The following is a 23710-nucleotide window of genomic DNA, read 5'->3' as shown; positions in this document are numbered from 1 at the left end:
TACTCTGAACCCTCCATTAACTAATTGTGTTCCTGTTCTCATTTGTAGCCTTGGCCTCTTTGATTAGCCTTTTAATTTAGCACATTAACAACACTGTCTTTCCTTGGCTATTCCATCACTGAGCTCATTGATGTCAAATGCCCTTGAAGACACTTGAAATTTCCAGCCACGTTTGCTATTATGAAACTGCTTTGTTTTTCTGAACTTCAGCCTCAAGTGCTTCAGGACTGAACAAAGCAAGACCATGAGTGAGGCACTGCCATTTTTCAGAGGTCCCATTCACGTCGCACAGACTGAGAGCTCTGTTGTTCTTTTTCACCTCACCCCTTTCTTCCCCTCTCAATGGAGACTTGGGATAAATAAGTACCACACTGGCGCTGACTCAGCACATGTGAAGAACTGAGGAAAATGCTTCCAATACTGAGCTTAGGGCATAAGACATAAGACAGCCAAGTCAAGCTAGGTGGGCTTTGGTTATTTGGAACATACACAGAGGTTCTTAAAATCCTAGTGGGGAGGATGCCGATTCAGTTCTCCAACACCACTGCGATAGGAAAAGGAGAATATGTAAAGTGAGAGTGAGAGAACTGACTTCTATGCCCAGCACTATGTAGAAGGTAAGAGAGAAACAGCACAGACAAATCGAGATTCAGATGAACAAGCATTATATAATGAGTGGATGTAAGCTTTACTAAAGCAAAACATGGGCTGGAGTGATATCTCAGTCAACCAAGTACTTGTTTTGTAAGCATGAGGTCCTGAATTCAATGCCCCAGAAGCCAAAAGCTGCACATGGTGTTCCATGCTTGCAATCCAGCACTGGAGAGTCAGAGACTGGAAGATATCTGGGACTTGCTGATCAGCCAGTCTAGCCTAACAGGCAAACTTCAGGTTCCAGTGAGAGATGCTGCTTCAAAAATCAACATGGAAGGGTTCTGAGGAATGATATCCAAAGTTGACCTCTGGACTCCACATCATGTGCACATGTACATGCACAAACAGACACTCAATTGAAGGATAGAATGAATGGATGGATGAATGAAGAATGGGGGAAATGAAAAGCTTTCCCAGCCTAGGTTCGTTCCTTGCTCCCATCTCAGAGTCATGACGAGTGAAGCCCTCTGACACTGAAGAGGCTGCAATGGGCCTCCACCCATCTCCACCACTTAGTCTCCTGCCACAGCAGAACTTCTCTGCACACACGCTCCCTTTCTCGTAGAGCTGTGACCAGTCTGGCCCACAGGCCCTTCTTGCCCACACACACCCTCCTTACCACAACATCTCCCAACACCCTTCCACCTCACAGTAGCTTCCTTACCCTGGAGTCCTGGCTAAGAGGAGATCTCTTAAAAAAAAAAAAAAGTGTGCCTGGATTCAACATTAATAAAACCTCCCAATTGATCTAAACCCAAATATCTGTTTTATTTTGAGTTAAGTCTCATTACAAGCTGTCACTGCAATGTTTATGTCTTTGTCTAGGTGGTGTGTACTGTTCCTGCCTGCTTTTCAATCACTTCTCTAGGGAAATCACCCCTTCCTCAACTTCCTTACCCTTAAGGGTCACATCTGTTCTCAGCTTTCCCAACAGTGAGTTCTCAACTTGAGTTAGGCTGTTAAGCCTCAACTCCTGGTTCAAGGGTACAGAAGCCCCCAATCCAAGAACACAGGAATAGACAGTTATAGCATGAGTCTGATCAGTCTCTGTTGGTTTCTATGCCTGGAGAAGTCCATTTAAAGCCACAGAAGTCACCTTTTGCGCACAGGAAAGAGAAAACTGAGTCAGAGAAACTGACTCAGATTTCAGTGTTGCCGTCTGGCCTGGATCTGTCCCTTATCTTGAGAATTCTCAGACGTGTGTATCAATGTATTTCCCTCTTGAACTCAGCTTATTTCTACAACAATGCTTTTTAGGTATTACACTACAAATGTGTTATTTACTAGTGCTGTTCATTTGTTTCCATTTTTATCTTGTCTTATGTTATATCTGACACCTCGTCTACACACAAGTCTATCAAGATTGGGATCATTTCCTGTTTACTGTGTCTTGAAAACTTAGGATCCACAAGATCTGATACACAGGAAACTGTCAATAACATTTTTTATCAATTAATAAATCCATAAGCAGAGTTCTATTTGTACCATTATTCACTAAGATAATCATCATGGACAGAAACTCTGTAAGCTCCCACTCAGTTACTCCCTCCTCCCCTCCCCCAATGACTAAGAAGTTGCTGTCCTTGTGCAAAGATTTCCAGGACGATTCAGAGGCAGAAACAACAACTAAAGGTAGGGAAGATTATAACCCTAAGACACTCTACAAACTTAACTGTGTTCACATTCTGTCATGAGTTCTGTTCAGAACCTTTAACCTAGAAATTGACATTGTCTCTAAAATAGAAATGAGTTTGAATATGAGAGAATGGCAGACCATGCTTTAAGAGTAATACTACAGGGCTGATATAGATGGCTCTGATGGTGAATCCCTTGCTACATGGGACACTTATATGAATGCTTACAATCCCAGGGCTGGGATGACAGGGGCAGGCAGGTCATGGGGGTGGGGGGTGTCAATGACCTGCCGGCCTAGCCTAATTGGCAAGTTTCAGGCCAATGAGAGACTCTGCCAAATAATAGAAGGTGTTATTCTTCTGAGGAACAACATCTGAAGATGACTTTTGGCCTCTACATGCACCTATACACAAGTCCACCCACTTACATATGCAAAAAACATTAATTGAAAAACAAAGAGTAAAAAGAACATTCTACTATAGGCATTTTTGGAGTAAAAATATCCCTTACTATGTTCAGTGTTCTAAGTATTTTGTTATAGGGAGTCCCCTTTCTCCCTGCCTTTGCTTATCTCAATATATGCATGTACACACACACACACACACACACACACACACACACACACACACACACACATGCACTCACTCATACACACTTTCATATTCTGTTCTTATCTCAATCTATCTCCCATTACTAACCCACTAGCAGGGCAATGGAGAAGGGTAAACAGCATCTCTAAAATAATCACAAAGAGAGAATCAGAGAGGTTGGCACATCAAGGTAACAAGTGGTGTGAACACAATACACAAGACTGAGGGTGTGACGTTAAATGCTAAGATGGGTGGCCTATGAGAAGCAGAATTCAGAGATTCCCAGCTTACTCGAGGGGATCTGCAGCATCCATAGGAGTAGCATTAAATTTTCCCACATCACTTCCACACCATTCTCTTCCTATACCTGTCTCTCAATTGTTTTCCCTCTCTCTAAGATATCTGAGGATAATAAATGGGAAACACAATGTGTGATTCTCTCTCGACTTGTCCTAAAAGCTTCATGTTTTTTAGTTGTCAAAACAATGCTTTATCACATCCCCAAATTATCTCCTTGGTATTGAATATCAATTTTTCAATTTGTTCTTCTCTGAATAGGGACACAAGTTTGAACAGAAACTAATTTCTGCATGTCGTTCAAACCCACATCATTTGATCAAGAATTTGTCTGAAGGTTTGGAAAACTTTCTGAAGGTATGTGAAATACCACTCAAGATGTAAACTAGAAGCAGAGGGGACATCTTACAGCAAGCCCATTTTTATTTTTCTCCAAAGAAAACAAAACAAAATATAAAAGCACACAAAGTTGGCCAGTTTCTATGTGTAAAGCATAAAGAGAAAGCATGCTTAATCTTTTATAGGTTATGTCTTAAGATAATATATGTGTGTGTGTGTGTGTACATGTGTTCATGTATAAAGGAAATTTGTCTTGTGCCTAGAGCTCCCTCTTTTACTAGATTTTTGTTTGTTTGTTTGTTTTTCGAGACAGGGTTTCTCTGTGTAGCTTTGCGCCTGTCCTGGAACTCACTTGGTAGCCCAGACTGGCCTCGAACTCACAGAGATCCGCCTGGCTCTGCCTCCCTCCAGAGTGCTGGGATTAAAGGCGTGCGCCACCACCGCCCGGCCTAGATTTTTTTTTTTTTGTCCCCTCTGATGCACAGCTCTCTTTGTGTTTTCTGCCCCACAGAGTTGAACCATGATTTTTTGGAAGAATCTTTAAACACAAGAATTCAATGAGTTCAGTGTCATTATTATATTGGGAAGAAAAATGGACGGGGCTTTATGCTACAAGTCACTTTACAGACAAAGAAGGATGTGCGTGTAAACAAAATTTCAGGAAAATACAAAAAAGTACTGATCAATTTACATCAATGGCTTCTGGGTGCTGAAGCGGAAAATAACATATTCCTCCCTCTGCCAGAGACAGTCTGCAGTGAGTAGAGGCCAAGAATGGGTAAGCCAGGGGGAAGACATAAGTCACAAAAGCACTCCCGCTGGTTCTCTTTGTGGCTATCTAATTCCCTCCCATCAGTCTGCAGGTGAAGAGGATCAAGGGGGCTTGGCACTTTCTTCTGCCTCTATAAAATCTGGACTAGTGGCTACTTCTTATCTAAAGATGCTTGGGAAACTAGTCTGTTCCAAATATTTAAAAGGCATTGTAGGAAGTACGGTGGATGCTCCTTTGTTCTCATCTTTTACTCTTCATTATCATACATTAATTATACACAATTGATTTCCTGATGACATGCTTCTACATGTATAGAAAGTATTTTGATCTTACTCATCCCCATTACTCTCTTTTGTCCTCTCACACGGCTGCTGATCCCTTTCTTCTTCTTCTAGGCACCCTGTACTTTCATGTCTTTTTTTTTTATTTTAATGACCCAATGTGTTGTTTCATCAGGTTTATTTACAGAATCATGAACAACTCATAGGTGACTACATCACTGAAGAAAAACACCTCTTCCTTCCACAGCTACTATTAACTGCCTCTAAATCCTCAGAGAGATAAGGCATCAGGAACCCCACCCCATGACAGGTTGTTGATAGAATCAACTTTGAGAGGGTCTTGCATAGATAATCTCAGCTGATGAGAGAGCAGCACTGAAATGGGCATGCTATGCCAGAGGACAGCAGGCAACAACACTCCGTTATTCCCTCCAGCTCTTGTATGCTTTCTGATTCCTCTCTCATGATGCTCCTTAGCCTTAGGGTCAGGAGAAGATGTAGATGTGCCATTAATGGCTGAGCATTCAACAGTCACTTATTCTCATTAATTTGAGTAGTTATGAATCTCTGCAGTTACACTGGGGACTGTTTGTTCCATGGCAAAAGAAGTGGGTGGGAGAGGGATGTGGTGGTGAGTGTTTGAAAGGATCGAGGATACTTGCGCCCTGATGATGATGCTCAGAGTCCAGAGAGGGGAACTGAGCACAAGTTGCAGAGTCAAGAGCAGTAAGGCATCCCTTCATTCAAACCCTCAGTCTGTTGTTTTCATTTTCCTTAACCCTCCTCAACTTAAGATACAAAGCAACAAGTACAAGTGCTAAATGAACTGGCTAAGTCAATAGAAATGTATTTGTTAGTTAGAAGCCAGCAGGAATCATCTTTGTGCTGCTGGGGAATTTTCTCTAAGACTGCGCGTCATAGAAAACAGAAACTCTCAAGTTGGCATGAAGGACTGAAACTTCCCAGTCTTGATTTGAGGGTTTATGCTCAGTCTTATTGCATCTCGTTATGCCATGTTTGGCTGATATCACTGGGAGGCCTGCTTTTTTCGGAAGGGAAATGGAGGAGGAGTGGATTTGGGGGAGAGGGGAGGTACGGAGCTGAGAAGAATGGAGGAAGGAGAAACCACTGGGTCTGGATGTAATGTCTGAGAGAAGAATAAATTTTTAAAATTATTTTAAAAATTAAAAAAAGAAACCTCTTTCTCCCATGCAGATATGCTTCCTCTGCTATTTAACGCAACTTTAAAAGAATTCAACTAATGAACCAGCTAAGCTGAAGAAAAACAGACAACATGCTGGCCACCAGTGCAGCAGGGTGGGAGTGGAAACGAAAATGGAAACCTTGAATCAAATGTTGCAAAATACAGCATCGAGTCCAAAACAAACCATTGGCAAACTTACGCACTGCAGTCAACAGGTAATAAATATTAATAGTCAAATCTCTTCACCATTTCAGCAAAATTTGAACTACCTTTATAATCTCCTGTGGCCCAGGAGTAACTTACAATATGCAAGAAGAAACATTTTACAATTTAAGACTCAGTTGGGTACATGTTGGAATATCCACTGCCTGGATCACAGTCTACCCAGGAGTGAAGGAAGCTGTTGTAGGAAAAAAACATTTAGTGCCCGGGATGTTAAGTGATAAAAGCAGGCTTGTTCTGAAACACTATGGTCATGTGTTATGTAACAGAAATTCCTTCTCTGGGTTTAATGCCCTCATTTTAATAATCAGAAGCTAAGATGCACTCTGCCACAGATATGTGTTCTTCATGTGATAGCATCCTGCCTGCCCAAAGCAGAAACACATGATCAACCCTACACATAGACTAAAGTGTGCTTCCTAACCTTTACCTTCGGTGCTGCTGTTTCTCTGAGCTGAGAAAATAGTGATACATGTACATGATTTTAGAAAACTGCCTTCATGAATACAACCAGTTTTTATACTGAGATAGTTTCTATTTTAGGGCTAAAAGAATTAGTATTATTCATTTCTTAGCACTTACTAATTTTTTTTTTAAAGTAGAAAGTAGAAAGGAAACTAAGAGAGCATAAAAAAAGATGGATGCCAGAGAAGGATGGCCGGGGCGGGGAGGGGGGATGACAGATGGGACATGAAAGAGGGAAAGAGATTGGGCATTATACGAGGGACTGTAGGGGCAGAGAAGTAGAGCAGATGTGAGGGAGGTGATGCTATTAAAACACATTTGTTCAAAAACATCACAATGATATCTCATTCCTTATTTGCTAATCTAAAACAAAAGATGTGTATTGTTTGAAATAAACAGGAAAAACAAACGACACACTGGAAGCCAGGCAAGCCACATCTGCCCTATAGAGGCTTAGCAGTCACAGTGACCAAAGAGCACACAACCAGTTCAGTCTACCCCTGCCATCTACACATGCTCTAAAATTTGGAATCTACAAATCACGTTGTCTACGCTCAGTTTATGACCAAGTTCTATACTGAGTAGACCAGAGGAAACTGTAAGTATTCAGGAAAGAAGAGGCAGAGTGCAGAGGATGATTCTAAAAGCAAGAAAATGGTCGAAAGGCAGGGCATGCCATGAGTCACTCGGGCAACTTGGAAGGTTTGTCCACAGCCTGGGGAAGATCTGAAGATCTTTGTGCCAAGGGTGACAAATTGAAGATTCTCAGAGTCTTACAGGAAGAACAATGTCTTATGATCCATTCCTTGTTGTAAATGATTGGACTACAATTGTCAATACACAGATGCCGTGTCTGATCCAACCATCTCCCAGTTGTCCGTACTTTTCACAATAACTCTCAAATGTTCTACCAGTTGTGTTGTCCTTAGGTTTAAAGGGCAGAGTTATGGTTTTAGAGGCATGGTTCTTGAAAATAAAATATTTCTAAAAGGGCAAGAATAACATGCAACAAAAAAGCTAAAATTAAAAGCAAAAACAAAAATTGTAGCTGGGTTTGATAGCACATGCCTGTAAGTCTGGCAATCAGGAAATGATGCCAGAATAGAGGCCATGCTGCAAGTCATAGTGAGACCCTATCTTAAAAACATAAAATCAACAATAACAATAAAAAAATGAAAAGAAAGAAGATGAAAATTAAAGAACACTATATATTATACATATGTATGTATACACACATATGTCTATATATCAGGGATGGCATACTAGCTCAGTCATTTAAAGTGCTTACAGGAGAATAGAGCTTGAGAACCTGTGTTTTATCCTCAGGAACCACATGGTAGAAGGAGAAAACTCGTTCCAATTGGTTGCCCTCTGACCTCCACACATGTGCTGTGGTATGCAAAACTCCTCCACACAAAATAAATGAGTAACTATAATAACTGTTTTAAAGATGAGAAAAATGGCATTAGGTACATAAATGAGATGTAAAAAGAAATAAAATGGAAATGGTTCTTTTTTTACATAGTAAAGAAGAGAAAAAATTAAGAAATCAGACAGCAGAGACCCACTACTCCGAAAGGCACATTGCAGGCTCTGTCTAACATTATGAAGAACCACAGGAGATCTATGGTGTCTTATCTCTGCATTCCATGGAGGAGTCTCCATTCCCACTCTATGTGCCAGCGCCGGAGGGGCAGCTTATCTGTGTTCTAGAGAAGGCATCTCGTGGAAGGAAGTAACCACGGCATAGCTGTGGGCTGAACTGATCCAGAAGTGTGTATCTAGCCAACCATAATAATATACATCTGTCATCCTACAACTTGAGAAGTTGAGGCAGGAGGATGGGCAGTTGGAGGCCATGCTGAGCAACATAGTGAGGCCCTGTCTCAAAAAAAAAAAGGAAGGAAGAAAAAAGAAAACTGTTTTGGTCTTATTTTCAAATAAGATAAGGGATAGAGTTCAAAATCTGGGAATCTTGTGGCGAAGACTCCTCTAGCCTACTAAACCCAAGTGTGGGAAATCAAAACCTTCAGGGCATCGGGCAGCAGGGACAGCAAACTCAGCTTTCCTTGCCCTGAACAGCAACTTGTCGTCACTTAGAGAAAATGAAGTTCAAGGGAAATGACTACCAGTATCTGTCTGTAAGGAAAGACTTCTTAAAGAAACCTAGGAGTTTACATACCCAAGGAGCTGACTGTTCCCGGCCTGCAGTTATCTCCTCAGCCCAGCTTGGGGGCGTGTGTTCCTAACTAGCTACCTGAAACTTTGCTTTTCCTATCAAAAGTGGTCAGAGTGAGTACCACTCCCCACCCTGTTCCTCCAGGCCCCAACAGGAAGTCCTCAGGCTTCATGAGACGGTGGTCATGGGAACCCCATGCAGTGAACACAGGTGGGTAGGTTCACTTAAAGACTGTTCACCAATTCCAGAATCAACAAAGGAAGTGCAGCTGATGCGAAATCTCTTTCAACTGTCTCTCATCTTCATCTCTGCGTCCATGAGAGAAGAGGAGAGACTCTTTTCACACATTGATAAGAGTTGAGGTTCATTTTCCTAAAGCAAGATGAGCTCTTAACCAGAAATATCAAACGTGTTTAGAGTATCTGTATTTACAGACTGGGAGGCAAGGGCAGAGACGGCACTTCCAACGGAGAGAAAAAGAAAAGAGCAAAAATTCCCTGAAACCTCCCAGCACTCACGCTGGCCTGCTAATTCACATCTCCTTAAACAGCACACATCCAGCTGTTCCAATTTAAAGAGCCTGCCAGTGTTTGAATGCACAGCAAAGATGAAAACAACATCAACAAAAAAACCAGAATTAAAGATGTAAATAGAATAGTGGAGTTCAGGGGCAGGCAGGTAGCAACCATTTATCAGCTTGATAAATGCAGTTAATAAAAATGTGTGGCACCCAAAAGCAAGGGTCAGACAGAGGAAAACAGGAAGTAAGAGGTACAGCTTTGAGAAGTCCAGAGTCAATGACCTCAAGGAAGTCAGCAAGCCTCTGCCTTGACCCTGGGAGTAAGGCTGAGGCAGTCTGTGGTTTCCCCTGCTTAGCTTTGCAAATGTGCATGGCCGTGAGAGCCAGCTGACTCGATAAATAAAATCAGCGACACCACTGAGGCACTCAGAGTCAAGGGGTGACTGGTCACTCTATAAGCAAGCATAGCCTAAAGGAATTTAAACAGAATTAATTAACCAGAATCCACTCATAGAATAAGAACCCCAAACAGGCTCCTTTCCATAAAAACACTAATGCAGTTATTTCATCAATGACTCAAGTGGTGATTCCCTACAATGACTTATTATTTAATACTTAAAAAGTCAACATTTGCAAACATTCAAAAATTTTAATTGTAGCAACAACAACAACAAACTGATGTCATTGATCATGGATTAATCAGAGGAATCAGGAGCGAATAGAGGGAAAACTACCTCTGTTAAGCTTATTTGATTTTTCTAATTCTAAACACTTCTTAAAGATAGGCATGCTTAAAGAGAAATTTTGTCCTGAAATTAAGACAAAATGAAACAAAGGCCTGTCTCCAACACCCAGAGTTGATTGTATTCAACTCTACAAAAGGGAGTTAAAGTTTTCACAACAGGACCCATGCAAACAGAAGGGGAGGGGCTGAGCAAGGCCTAATCCACAGGAGGGGTAGACCACGGGACACTAGCAGAGGTCAAAGGGCCTAAGTGATTAAAGAAGAATTCAACAAAGAGGCCCTTCCCTTTCCAGTAAGGAGAAGTTCAAGGCTGTGACTTCAGCCAGAAAAGTGGCTGGAAGGAGGGAGAAAGGTTTTCTAAGTCTTCTGAACAACAAAACCCAGCAGTGATAGTAGCATTAATATAAAGGGGTACGGCTCCCTTTGCACATGCCCCCCTCCTTCCCTCTGCAAAACTAGGAGAATTTGTCTCTAATGTGAACCCACAGAGCTCGGCCTTCTCGACTGGGAAAATTTCACACATGCCCATTATTGGTCTAAGTAAACTAAGATGTATACATTTGTCCTCCCAGAAGACAGGCGCTTTTCTAAGCCATTCATGCTAGGTCACTGTTTTTTCCCAATTACTTCACTAGTTAAGTATTGTCATCTATAATAACAGGCCATTACTGTTGTGTGTTTATTTTAATGCCACATCTTAAACAGATAACTATATATATATATATATATATATATATATATATATATATATATATATATATATCAATAAGGCAGAAAAAGTACACCTAAATCTACCTCTGGCCAGAGCATTCTCATAGCGTGTACACACACACACACACACACACACACACACCTGCTTAAGGCAAAGAAAACACTCAGCTATCAGCTAAAACACTCAAAGCCAACATGAGAAATAAGTAGTTATTCACACAGGAGAATATATGTACATATATATCCAAAACAGAGCCATCATTTCTCAGCACCCTGCTTTGTAATTAAATGAAATTCTACACAGCTACAAGTGAGAGAGAATTTGCTCCATGCTTAAAACGGCATTCCTAGATCTGCTCTTTCCTCTGAATTCACCACCATCAATGTCTCAAGAAAAAGGAAAGCAACATATTCCCCCATTCCACACATGCACACGTACCCGCATGCACGCGTGCACACACACACACACACACACACACACACACACAATTTTTTGTTTCCTTTTCACGTGAAAATAAAATTGTAGCTCAGCGCTAATGAAGCAAGTCTTGCCTAACTCCCACTGGAAAAGCTTGCACATGTACCGTAGCCATGCAAGATTATCCTGCATCGGCATAATCACCTTACACGAAATGCGATTACTCTAGGCTGCAATTTTTATCCCCGAAGTCAATTTATTAATCAGAGAAAGACAGAGAGAATGAGCGAGAGAGAAAGAGAGAGAGAGAGAGACTACCTACCCACAAATACATCATCATCTTGCAAGAGAAATCAAAGGCTCTGTCAGCAAACAGAAGTCTCCTCACTTCACCAAGAGTATCTGGAAGAAAAACTGAAAACCACTCGGTAGAGATTCGTGCCTTTTCCTGCCAAGTCCTCAGAGTCCCTCTTATTTCCTTACACCAGGTTTGCTATGCTTGTTTATGAGTTTATCAGGACAGCATTCCTTCAGTGCCAACGTGTGTGGAGTGACTTGCTCCGGGGCTGCTTGCTTCTCTCTCTCTCTCTCTCTCTCTCTCTCTCTCTCTCTCTCTCTCTCTCTCTCTCTCTCTCTCTCTCCTCCTCTCCTCTCCCTCCCCTCCTCCCTCCCCCCTCTTTCCTTTCCCTTCCTAACTCTTGCCTTTTCTTCTCCCTCTAGTCAAGACTGCTTAGGTAACAATTCTTGTGTGGCTGTCTCATGAGCAAATCCAGGTACTTTAGGCAGCGAGTACCAGGGGCACCACAGACACTGTTGAAACTGGCAATGGTGAGGGTGCTGATAACAATAACAATAATAATAACAGTGACAGCTCAGGATGATCACTAAAGGCAGGTGCTCCAGCCGGTCCTGACAGCCAGTGGGAGATTCCCAAAGTCCCTACTGGAGAAATTTACTGGAGGGCTGATCCTCCTGAGGCAAGCATATCAGCACAGAGCTGGTGACTCCGAGATTTTTTTTTTAAACTCAAAGTAAAGCTCCAGCTGCAGAGAAAAGAACATGTGCCTCTCCCGGCTTCCCCTTTATCTCTTTAAATGTACTTCAGATAAAAGCAGCATCCAGTTAGGTCAAGGCCTCCCCAGACTCATTCCTCTTCACACCACATGCTCAGCACACTTGTCTACAGCCATCTACCGGCTCCATGGTGTCACTGCGGGCTCAGAGGCTGCAGGTCTTGCTTGCTGCAGCAGCTGCTGCCTGTCCATGTCTGCCTTGCATGGTTTTCAGCCTGGATGTGTATGGGAATCTGGGAGGGGGAGAGGAACACATGGCCTTGGAATCCTGTGTGCCAGTCTATCAAATCAAAAGCAAAGCCAACCCCTACCAGCCACACTCAGCAAATGGAAAGCTCCACAGACTTGCGGGCAGAATGTTTAGCCTTCCTAAACCAAGGGAGGGAATTATGCATATGTCCCCACTAATAGAACTGATCTTGATGAGTGAGTGTGTAGAGTGTGCATATGCGTGTGTGCGTGTGCATGCATGTGTATGTGTGTGTGTTCTTTATTTTTTTGTCCCTTATCCTTTACAATTGCAGACCTGGGAAATTTTGCAGGGTGCATAAAACTTGATCATGTTGACAGGCTCTTCTTAGAAAATCCACAGGCTAGATGCACAACTAAGATTTCCTGAAATTATCCAAAAAAATTTTTGCCCATGAATCAATTCCCCTTTATTAGTTGTTCTTTTTTAATCCATTTTAAATTGTATACTTTATCTTGAAAATTATCTCCATTACTGAAATGCATCGTGAAGGAGAGGATGGGGAATACAATTTGCCCAGCATATTAATTGATGCAGAACTCAATTATTGATATATGGATAAGAGAGAAATGAATATTAAAACACATGGTAGCCTTTAAGGGAAAGGGAGAAGATGAACTTGTGCTCAGAGTGGAGTCTTGGTCATTAGTCACATCTTTATACATCATACAGAGGAAACCATGGAATTAAGTCTCTCATTCATTTACATTTCTCCTTAAAACTACATAAGGCAAAATGTCACCTAAATAATTAAGGTGCATTAGCTAAATTGCAGAGTCATCTCCAGAGCTGAGCAGGTGGTGAAGCACCTGTTAACGTATCCCATCGACAGTGCCATCAAGATGCATAAGTGGCCGAGGAGGAGGGAAGAGCAATGACCACACAGCCTTGTTAACCAGAGACCAACAGAAGCACAGCAATGGCAACCTCAGAGGAATCAAACTGTCACAAAATTCCCCAGCTGGGAAATATGCAAATCATGGGAGTGGGATGATGAAGTCAGTAAATTGCTTTTTTTTGCAAACCAGAGGACCTTGCTTGGATGCCTAGAACCCATGTAAAACAGCTGGGAGTGGTGGCTCACACTTGTAATCTGGGGCTGGGGAGATAGAGACAGGTAGCAGATCCTAGGGGCTAACTAGTATAATCAAATCAGCATGTTCCATGGAAAACTGAGAGACCCTGTTTCAACAAACGAAGGGTAGAATAACTAAAGAAGACACCCAAGGTTAACATCAGGTTTTCACACACAGAGACAATGCCCCCCACACACAAGCAAATATGTGTGCACACACACTATGCACATGCACACACTTGCAAATCACATGTATTCATGAACCTATCTGTACCTGCAATATTCAAGTCCCTCAAATATAATAAGCACCATGAAGAGCAAAATGGCTAAGTGTCCTGTCTGGACAAGGGTTCCTGAGTTACAGGACATCCAATGTGCAAACAAGGATATTCCAAGCCAATTGTGGGTATACTGCATACACTCTTTGTCATTATTATCAATATGAAGAGCAATGAGGGCTGCCAAGATGTCAGAGACACATGCTCCAATGCCTTAAGCCTGAAGACTCCAATTTGATCCCTTAGACCCACGTGCTGGGAGAAGAGGACTGATTGCTGCAAGTTGTCCTCTGATCTCCACATGCAACACACACACACACACACACACACACACACACACACACACACACACACACGTAATAAGTCAATTTTTATGTGAAGAATAAGGGGGGTCCCTCTTCCCTGTTACTGCTCTGGATGGATATCTTCATTGCACATGAACACCATGACTTTTCTGTGTGCCCAAACCCTTGTACATAAGGTAAACTTGGGGGAAATATCCAAGCATCTCATTCCTTTGCTTCTTGCATGCATGAGTTCATCTGTCAATTTTCCACTTTTTCTGGAACTGCTGTGTCCCATCTCTCTGGATGCACTGGATGGCAGTGGTCATGAGGAAAGACACAGACATCTCAAATCAGTGGGCAACAAACAGTCTGAATACACATTTTATTTGGGCAGCATATATTTTCAAATATAACCAGATTGTCAATATTTAAACACCCAGGAGACTTCAAAAGAAAATCTGCATGCACTCTTCAAAAACATCAGATATCCCAGTGATGTCAGGTTGGCTTTTCATAGGTATGACTGTGGGCTGGTACTCAGGATCCCCTGCCCACGGATGCTGATGAGCACTGAACAATCTTAATTGACAGTGAGTACTACTCCCAATTGCTTCAGATTGAGTATTAGTTGGCATGAATTTGCCTAGCAATCTGGCCTTGAAAATAGTTAAATCTGTAAACTTTTAAGATGATCCAGGATGTGAGCATACACATACATACAAACACACTACTTTAGATGTGAATTTCTTATAGCACTGTTATAAATTGTCCTTCAGTGTCCCTAGAACCCATCAGATTTTATCTATCTATATGTCTGTCTGTCATCTTTCAATCCATCCATCAATTTATCTCTCCTCGTATTCATATAATAATCCATCTAGTTAATACTTGAAGTAGATAGGCAGATATGGCCCACTGATACTATGTTTTCTTTAGTTGTATTTGAATATTCTTGAACTTCAATTATATTTTCCTGTTCACCACTCTTTATGTGCCTTGATAGCATCACATTTCTTTCTCATTCACTGTCTTAAAGTTTTCTTTGTTTCTATGTCCATGATCCTTGGATCAGATGTTCATGGGCAAGATTAGGGCTAGTGACATTCCAAGTTGTTATGAGAATACGTGGGAGAGATCACAGGTGGAAGAAAGAAATACTGAAAACTATAAGTGGGCAGACATTCCTGGATCCCAGGAAGATGGCTTCATGGTTCTTCTAGGAATGCTTGACTTTAAAGTAGAGTCATCAGCTGAACTGCCAACCAGAGAACTTGCATGGGACTGACCTGGGCCCTCTGCACATGTGTTGCGCTGTGTAGCTTGGTCTTTTTGTGAGACTCCTAACATAGGCCACAGGGGCTGTCTCTGACTCTGGTACCTGCTTTTGGGACTCTTTCCTCCTACTAGGTTGCCTCTTCCAGCCTTAGTGGGAGAGGAGGTGTCTAGTCTTAACTAAAACTTAATATGCCATTGCTAGCTGATAAACATGTGAGGCCTGCACTTTTCTGAAGAGAAAGGAAGAGTGGATGGGGGTGGGGGTGGCTGAAGGGAGGGGCCTGGAGGAAAAGAGGGAAGGAGGGGAAGCTGTGATCAGGCTGGGAAAAGTAATTAATCAGTTAATTTAATAAAGTAGAGTCATCAGTGCAAGAATACAGAGTAGCAAGGGGACCACCAAGTCAAAATAAGCCATGAACACTGGATGGATGTCTCCATGGTAACAGTAACTTATGGCCCAATCCTCAATGTCCAGGTATCACTGTGACAACATATCTACATAAATAACTTTTTTTTTTTGTTTTTTTGTTTTTCGAGACAGGGTTTCTCTGTGTAGCTTTGTGCCTTTCCTGGAACTCACTTGGTAGCCCAGGCTGGCCTCAAACTCACAGAGATCCGCCGGCCTCTGCTTCCCGAGTGCTGGGATTAAAGGCGTGCGCCACCACCGCCCGGCTACATAAATAACTTAATGGAAGAGGCATTATTTGGGGCTTCTGTCCATGGCTACTGAGAGTACTGTTTCTGGGCCTGTGCTGCAGCAGTCCCTTGCAATGGCCTATTGATTTTCATCCTGACATGGTCAGAATCACACAAGAGACAAGCTCCTGGGAATGCCTAAGAGGAATATTCTAGATTAGGCTAAGTGAATAGAGAAGAGCAACCCTAAGTGTGGGCAGCACTAGTCCATTAGCTAAAGTGGAATAAAGTAAGACAGCATAAAAAAGGAAAGAGTAAGCCGGGCATGCACATCCCGCCATTCCTTTCTGCTTCCTGACTGGCCTCAATGAGACCAGCTGCCTCGGCTTCCTGCTCTCCTGCTGCCTTTTCACAATGAGCTAGTCCCCAGAACTGTGAGCCAAAGCAGACCTTTATTTTCTTCAGCTGCTTTTGTCTGAGATTTTGCAATGAGAAAAACTATAACAATCATCACAGCGGAAGGGCATGACAGCACAAAGCTGCCCACTCCATGGTGAACAGGAAGAGGAAAAAGAGCAAGCCAGGGCTGCCAGGCTTCTTCCTTTCTCTGGCTCCCAGCCTAGCATACAGTGCTGCCTACATTCAGCACAAGTTGTCTCACCTGAGCTGATGTGGTCTTTTGTGACATCCTCATGGGCACACCCAAAGTGAACTCCTAGAGGCGTCTCTCATTCCAATCAAGTAGACGACCAAGATCAACCATGCGGCTCTCAGACTTTAAAATATCCCTAGCAGAAAGGAGTTCGGAGAGAGCTTACAGAAAGGAGTCTTTCTCATGGGTGAGATGGCAGCATTCAGACTGAACCAGACTGACGCTGGCTCAAACATACATAAGTTAATAGGCTGAACTGTGCTACAAGCCCTGAGTCGCGCTATGGAAGATAGCTGCAGTGATGGAGAACTGGCATACATGGGACCCTTGGTGCCTCTAACTCAGATGGGGTGATCGACACCTTCTGCTTCTTGTTTTTTCCATTGAACCTTGAGCTGCCATTAACCCGCATGGCACCCCTGCCTCTGCTTCCTGTGTCTCTTAAGTGTGCAATCTTCTTCCACATGCTTGAACATGTGGTCCCTCTGCTTCCTGTGTCTCTTAAGTGTGCAATCTTCTTCCACATGCTTGAACATGTGGACCCTCTGCTAGAGGTGAGATTCAACCCGAGATGGCGAGCTGGTTTATCGCTGTGACACAAGCAGGAGGCAGCTGTTGCCCATAAATCAAGTTGTCGATGTGTTGTCATGCCCATACTCTCCAGACCAAAGGCAACATTCTGAGTGTTGCCCCCTCAGGGGGTGTCTGCAAACACTGCCCATGTTTGAAATTCTGCTCAGAACGGAATTGATGATCCAATCAATTCCTCAAGCCCTGTTCCTTGAAATGAGGATAATAACATTTTCTATTTACTGGCACCTCCAAAGCTTCCCTTTTAAGGGATTTTAATAACAAAATACACATATGCAAATATTCCATTTGAAACCCTTTCCCCCCATTGGCTGCAAGGCGGGTGGGGTAAGAAGCTGCTGTAAGAGTGGGGACACTCAAAGGGCTTTATTCTCATGCTCACACAGGAGTTATTTAAAAATAATTAATCCAGTTATCAGTTATCAGCTCAGTGGAATAATTAATCAATTGCAGAGTGATGGCTTACCCAAACACTGATTAAGCTGCTGGTGGCTGGCCTGTGTGAGAGGCTTCTAATCTGCTATAGAAATTGAACACCACTGTAAAGTGTTGAATCCTACACAATCGGCGTCAGAATTTGAACTTCACAAAAGTCTTCATTAAAGAGCTTACTATTCACTGTCTGAATCTAGAAAACGATTTGAGCGACTCTATTTTAATCAGTGTGGGGACCTTGATGTAACATGCTTTAGTCAGACTTGGTGGCTCAGGACTGAAATCCTAGCCACTTCAGATCACAAGTTCAAGCCCAACCCGGGCTACAGAGTGAGTTCTGGGCCAGCCTGAGTAACTTTGTGAGACCTTGTCTCAAAATAAGAAGTAAAAAGAAAGCTGAGTATATAGAAAAACTGAATGTTGTCATTTTATGGCAAGGATTGGGGATAAATTTTCCTAGAGCCAAGATCATACTCTCTTTTGGTATCCTCATGAAGATCAGCCAAGTTTATATTGGCCCAGCACAGGACAAAAACAAAAACTGTCTTAAGAGAAAGCAAATGAGAGCCATGCTCTGTTTCCTAATGGGCCTCTATGGCTGGAGCCAACCATTTGCAAAAGCTGAGGAAGTAGTAAAAGAAAACTAGTAAATGAGACCTTTGTCATCACAGAGTGAGATCTGTGTTTCACACATCATGGATGGGGAACCAGCAAGACAACCAGTCTAGAGAAAAGTCCTTCCCTGGCTGCTGGCCACAGCTTATGGCCTTGAAGACAAATGAGGATGATAGAGCCATTCAAACCCTTGTTGGGGTCTTCCAAGCAATCAACAGCGTTGTGTTCGGACAGAGAGAGATGCAGAACACAAAACTACTCCGTGCAATCTATGATATGAATTGTGTCCTCACCTCCATGGTCTGCATGGTGGCCAGCTGCCAAGTATTGGCATGCAGCTAGGTGGGATAATACTGTGTGTTCCCCAGGGGAACACAAACCAGGATCAAAGGCATCAAGAGAACAACTCGCTGAGTCAGCTCTGAACAAGCCAGATACCTTAAATGGTGATTCACAATCCCCAAAACAAGAAGCAGAGAGGTCCACAGGTTTCTTCCTAGGAGGAAAAGCTCTGCTAAACACACTCAATACAAACAGCCCTTGCTTTGACATTGAACTCACAGTGACTGTATCTCTCCCAGAATTTTGAGGGAGAAGAAAGAAGAGGCTGATGGATAAGTCATTGGAAGGAAATGGCCCATCTATTCACCAGGGTTCAATAATGGTTGACGAATATATTATGACCAGCATCCTCTAACACTCTTTGCTCACTTGGCATGCAGTTATCCTAGGTCAAGTCAAACCTGGTAGTGGCTTCCAAATCAAAAGAACACAGAATATTATTTTATCCTATCCACTTTTGCTTTTACATTTTCAGGATGGTAAATACACTCTATTGTTTTTTAATTATGGTAAAATATATATTACATAAAATTAGCATTCTAACCATCTTAAGTGTATAATTCATGTAAACATTACCATTATCTACACACAGACCTCCCTTGGTCCTCATTTTGCAAAATGCAAATTCTGTGCTATTAACAATGATAACTCTCCAATCCCTTCCCACTGCCAACCCTGCCAACCACAATTCTAGAGAGTTCAGTAATCTTTGTTGTTGTTTAATTAAGTATATGTATGTGTGTTATCTATGTGCATGCAAGCACGGGCAGTTACTCATGGAGGCCAGGAGAGGGCATTAGATCTGGAACTGGCAATACAGATAGTTTTCAAGTGCCTTGCGCACTGGGAAGAAAACTCAGGTCCTCTGGATGAGCAACAAGGACTTCCCTAATCCTAAGTATTCATTTTCATACACACATACCTTTGGAAATCTCCACCCACATCAATAATTTGGACATCTTACGTACCCAGAGGTCTCCCTCTTGCCAAGTTGAGCAGTTTACTCTCCCTTTTCACATTCCTTGCACTTTCTCTGTCTTAATGCAAAAGTCTTTATGGGGTACTTATTCATAATGTCATTTTATTTTATTTTATTTTATTTTATTTTATTTTGCAATACAATTCAGTTCTACATATCAGCCACGGATTCCCTTGTTTTCCCCTCTCCCGCCTCCCTCACCTTCCCCCAGGCCACCCCCCATTCCCACCTCCTCCAGGGCAAAGCCTCCCCCGAGGACTGAGATCAACCTGGTAGACTCAGTCCAGGCAGATCCAGTCCCCTCCTTCCAGGCCGAGCCAAGCGACCCTGCATAGGCCCCAGGTTTCAAACAGTCAACTCATGCAATGAGCACAGGACCCAGTCCCACTGCCTGGTTGTCTCCCAAACAGATCAAGCCAATCAACTGTCTCACCCATTCGGAGGGGCTGATCCAGTGGGGACCCCTCAGCCATTGGTTCATAGTTCACGTGTTTCCATTTGTTTGGCTATTTGTCCCTGTGCTTTATCCAACCTTGGTCTCAACAATTCTCACTCATATAAACCCTCCTTTTTCTCGCTAATTGGACTCCCAGAGCTCCACCCGGGGCCTAGTCATGGATCTCTGCATCCAATTCCTCAGTAGTTGGATGAGGTTTCTAGCACAACAATTAGGGTGTTTGGCCATCCCATCACCAGAGTAGGTCAGTTCGGACTGTATCTCAACCATTGCCAGCAGTCTGTTGTGGGGGTATCTTTGTGGATTTCTGTGGGCCTCTCTAGCACTTTGCTTCTTCCTATTCTCATGTGGTCTTCATTTACCATAGTCTCCTATTCCTTGTTCTCCCTCTCTGTTGTTGATCCAGCTGGGATCTCCCGCTACCCCAAACTCTCTCTCCCTTGACCCTCGCCCTTTATTACCCCCACTCATGTCCAGGCTGTTCATGTAGATCTCTTCGATGATGTCATTTGATATTTCTTTATATAGAGGGAAAAAAGAGACAGGATAGCTCCAACAAATTTTCAAAGTATTTACAACCTGAAGTTGGTAATAAAAGAACTCTGAGTTGTAGGATGTTCTCTTCTACTCTGCAGCCTTGTGATGCATGGTGAGATACAAGGGAGATGGTAAAATTAGGATCCATTTACGTACAATGGGTGTGTGTTGGTTGGCTATAACTCTGCAGTGTCCATTGCCTCTTGCCCTTCCTCATGTACTGGTCTTCTCTTAGGAAACCTTCCTGCATGTTCTCAATGTGAAAGATCTAGTTGGAGCTGAGCCTGATGGATAACGAATATATGTTCACTTACCTGGCTTAACACTAACAATATGCATCTGATTTGGAGGCAGAACAGGGAAGAGGGTCCAGAGATTCAATTGCAATTCTTCAACTTTCAAAAACTATATCGTTCTGAGTGTGTTTATGAATGTTCCTGCAAATCCCTGATACAATGGGGAAGCTCATTTCCATATTTTAGAACTGCTATATGACAACATGACAAATGCACACCCAGGAGCATATAATACAGCACAGTGCCTGATAAAGTACATATATTAATATCAACAGTAGCATAAAAGTAATCATTATTTAGGGAGATGTGGAGATGGTTCCATAGGTAAAGTGTTTGCTGCACAAGAATAAGGACCTGAGTTTGAATCCCAAGAACCCACATAAACCAGACACAGCAATACATTTCTATAAAGGCAGTGTTCCTATGGTGAGCTGAGAGGAGGAGCTGGGAGAATCACCTGAAGTGTGTAGGCTAGCTAGCTTGGTGTACACAGCAGCAGGCAACAAAACAGATACTTGGCCTCAAACAAGGTGGAAAATGGGAATCATTGAACCTTTGTTTGTTTGAGGTTGTCATCAGACCTCCACATGAGTTTCATGGGGTGCACATGCTCACAGTGACACATACATATATGCTCACATCACACACACACACACACACACACACACACACACACACACACACAGACAGAGATAAAAAATAATGTTAATTGATCTTTCATATTGAAGTAGACCTGGAGGTAAGGATGGCTCTGTGGCACTGGATTTGGTTACCGAGGACAAGAATACCCACCTACTTATGTCTTCATTACTAGCACCTCACCGCTATAGGCCATTAGCAAACATGTTGGGAGCTCACATGATATAACAATGATTTGTTAGCTGTTGTTCTAGCTCACATATCTTTCTTTCTTTACTCATTTCTTAAGAGAGAAATTCCTTTGCTATGACTAAGTAAACAGGCAAAGGATTCAGAAATCCAATTCAACCTTTGTTTCCTCCTTCCCTTGGCCCAAAACAGACTAAAGCTATGTGGCATGACTCTGAGAGGGTTGAGTTCTTTGGCAAATGCTCTCAGTCCCCATCAGAAATAATAAATGCTATGATTCTCCTTGGAAGTAAGGATATGCATTCACACAATGCAGGGTGTCTACTGCAGTCAACAATAAATATGAGAGAGCTCAGGCTGTAAGGGCTGAAAGTATGGAGTCCATAGAATATACTTAAACCCAAACCCTCAGTGCCCCTGATGTGGCCTCATTTGGAAACAGGGTCTTTATAAAAGCAATCAAATTAAAATGGGGTCAGTAGGATGTGACCTAATGACTGATGTTCTTAATAAAGGAGATCTTTTAACTGAGCTACAGACTTGCTGTGGAAAGACCAAGTTAGAACACACCACAGGAAGAGTGCTGTCTGGGTAGTCCAAGGAGAACCAGAGACTATGGCCAACATCTGAAGCTACAAGTGGCCTGAGGGATCCTCGCCTGGAGCTGCCAGGCTGAGCACAGCCTGCTGAGTTCCTAATTTCAGTCTTCAGTTCTTTAGCGTGGAAGATTCGTGTCTTTGTTTTACACCACCCAGCTCAGATGACGCAGGGGTTATTTCTAACCCACTGGCTATCTACAAGGTTCACAAACTCCTTCCATGACTAGGTCCATATGAGTGGCTGGGGCAAGACTTAATGTCACATGACAATCCCAGTTGTGCCTGGATTATGTCTTTTCTCAATGTCAATCCTATATCAGCTTCAAGGGTACCATAAATCTCTTTGTGGGGAGTACCAGGTACTGGGCCTCATTGGTCTTTTCTGTTCCAAAGAGGTAAAGGAGGAAGAAGAGACTGTCCAGCCTCCTCCATCGCTCTAGCAGTAGAATCAGGTAGAGGCAGGCAAACTTTGAAGAAATACGTGCTTTTCCTAGGGATGATGGTATTCATGCCAAGATTGTTGGGTCCCAACCTAACTCTAGAAGCATCCCCACCTCTTGTGTTTACTTTCTCTATAGTTGACTTAATGAGTTGAGCAAATACTTTGGCTCCTCAATAAAAGCTCAAGCTTGAGTTTCTTAAAAGGAATGCAAAGTAGCTAATGGACTGGGAGAAATTGGTTGTAGCTGGAAGCACATTTCAGAAGTACATTTTGTTTATATTAAAACCTCATTTAAGTATCAGTGCAAGGGAAAGCTGCTAACAGGCTGAGTTTAATATGACTAATAGTCGTACAACTCCAGAACATTCCATTTCTGTCAACCCGAGAGATACTATTTAAAAACATTTTCAAGTCACTAATATGCTACGATGCCCTTAATACAGCACAAATTATAATGGGAAGACACACACTTGATACCAAGTGTTTGCTCAGGAGCTTGGTCACAAATTTGATCACTGTACTAATATGATGACAGGTTGCGAATACCTCCTTCCTCTGCACCATCTCCCCATTAAGCCCCTGTTTATGCTGTTACAAATGGCACAGTTATTCACAGATTAGTTCATCTCTGAGACTCTGCGCGCTCTCAGTGCTAATATATGCACTCTCTGTGCCACCTACAGAAGGCTGGAATTCCCATTCTGACTCTCTTAAGAAAATTCATCATGTCAGATGCACTGCAGTCTGTAGAACATGATCTACTCTGGGTGGTCCAATGGGGAGGATCACAGATACCCTTTGAAGCAATTCACCACATGCCAAGACTTCCCCTCCCAGGAGTGTGATGGGTGGTACATATCCAGGAAAGAGCTTGCTCAGAGAAATAATCTTTTCAGAGCTCAAGCTTTGCAAGACCTTGAAGGGACTTCTGGGCAGAAAAATTATAGGTCAGTCTGTAGAAATATTCTCTAAGACATCCCCTGTGTCCCCACTCCAAGAAAGCAGAGGGATGCTGCAGCTCATTTGCTCCC

The 23710-nt window shown here is 42.7% G+C and overlaps 1 protein-coding gene across 33 annotated transcripts in view; it reads right to left on the bottom strand.

The window, feature by feature from the left end:
* Rbfox1 (RNA binding fox-1 homolog 1) overlaps window positions 1-23710 on the bottom strand; it is a 2167575-nt gene that overhangs the window by 567920 nt on the left and 1575945 nt on the right. The window contains exon 1 of one of the 33 annotated variants that reach the window (XM_052759395.1): window positions 11355-11387. The exons of the other annotated variants lie outside the window; for them this stretch is intronic. Coding sequence (XP_052615355.1) covers window positions 11355-11372 — 18 coding nt within the window. The 5' untranslated portion in view covers window positions 11373-11387. Of the gene's footprint in view, window positions 1-11354; window positions 11388-23710 lie in introns of those variants that run through there. 33 annotated transcript variants of the gene reach the window in all.

Source organism: Peromyscus californicus, unplaced genomic scaffold (genome assembly GCF_007827085.1).
Source record: "Peromyscus californicus insignis strain IS unplaced genomic scaffold, ASM782708v3 Scaffold_3__1_contigs__length_106647218, whole genome shotgun sequence".
NCBI classification, from domain to species: domain Eukaryota; kingdom Metazoa; phylum Chordata; class Mammalia; order Rodentia; family Cricetidae; genus Peromyscus; species Peromyscus californicus.
This window is presented reverse-complemented; position numbering and strand designations above follow the sequence as displayed.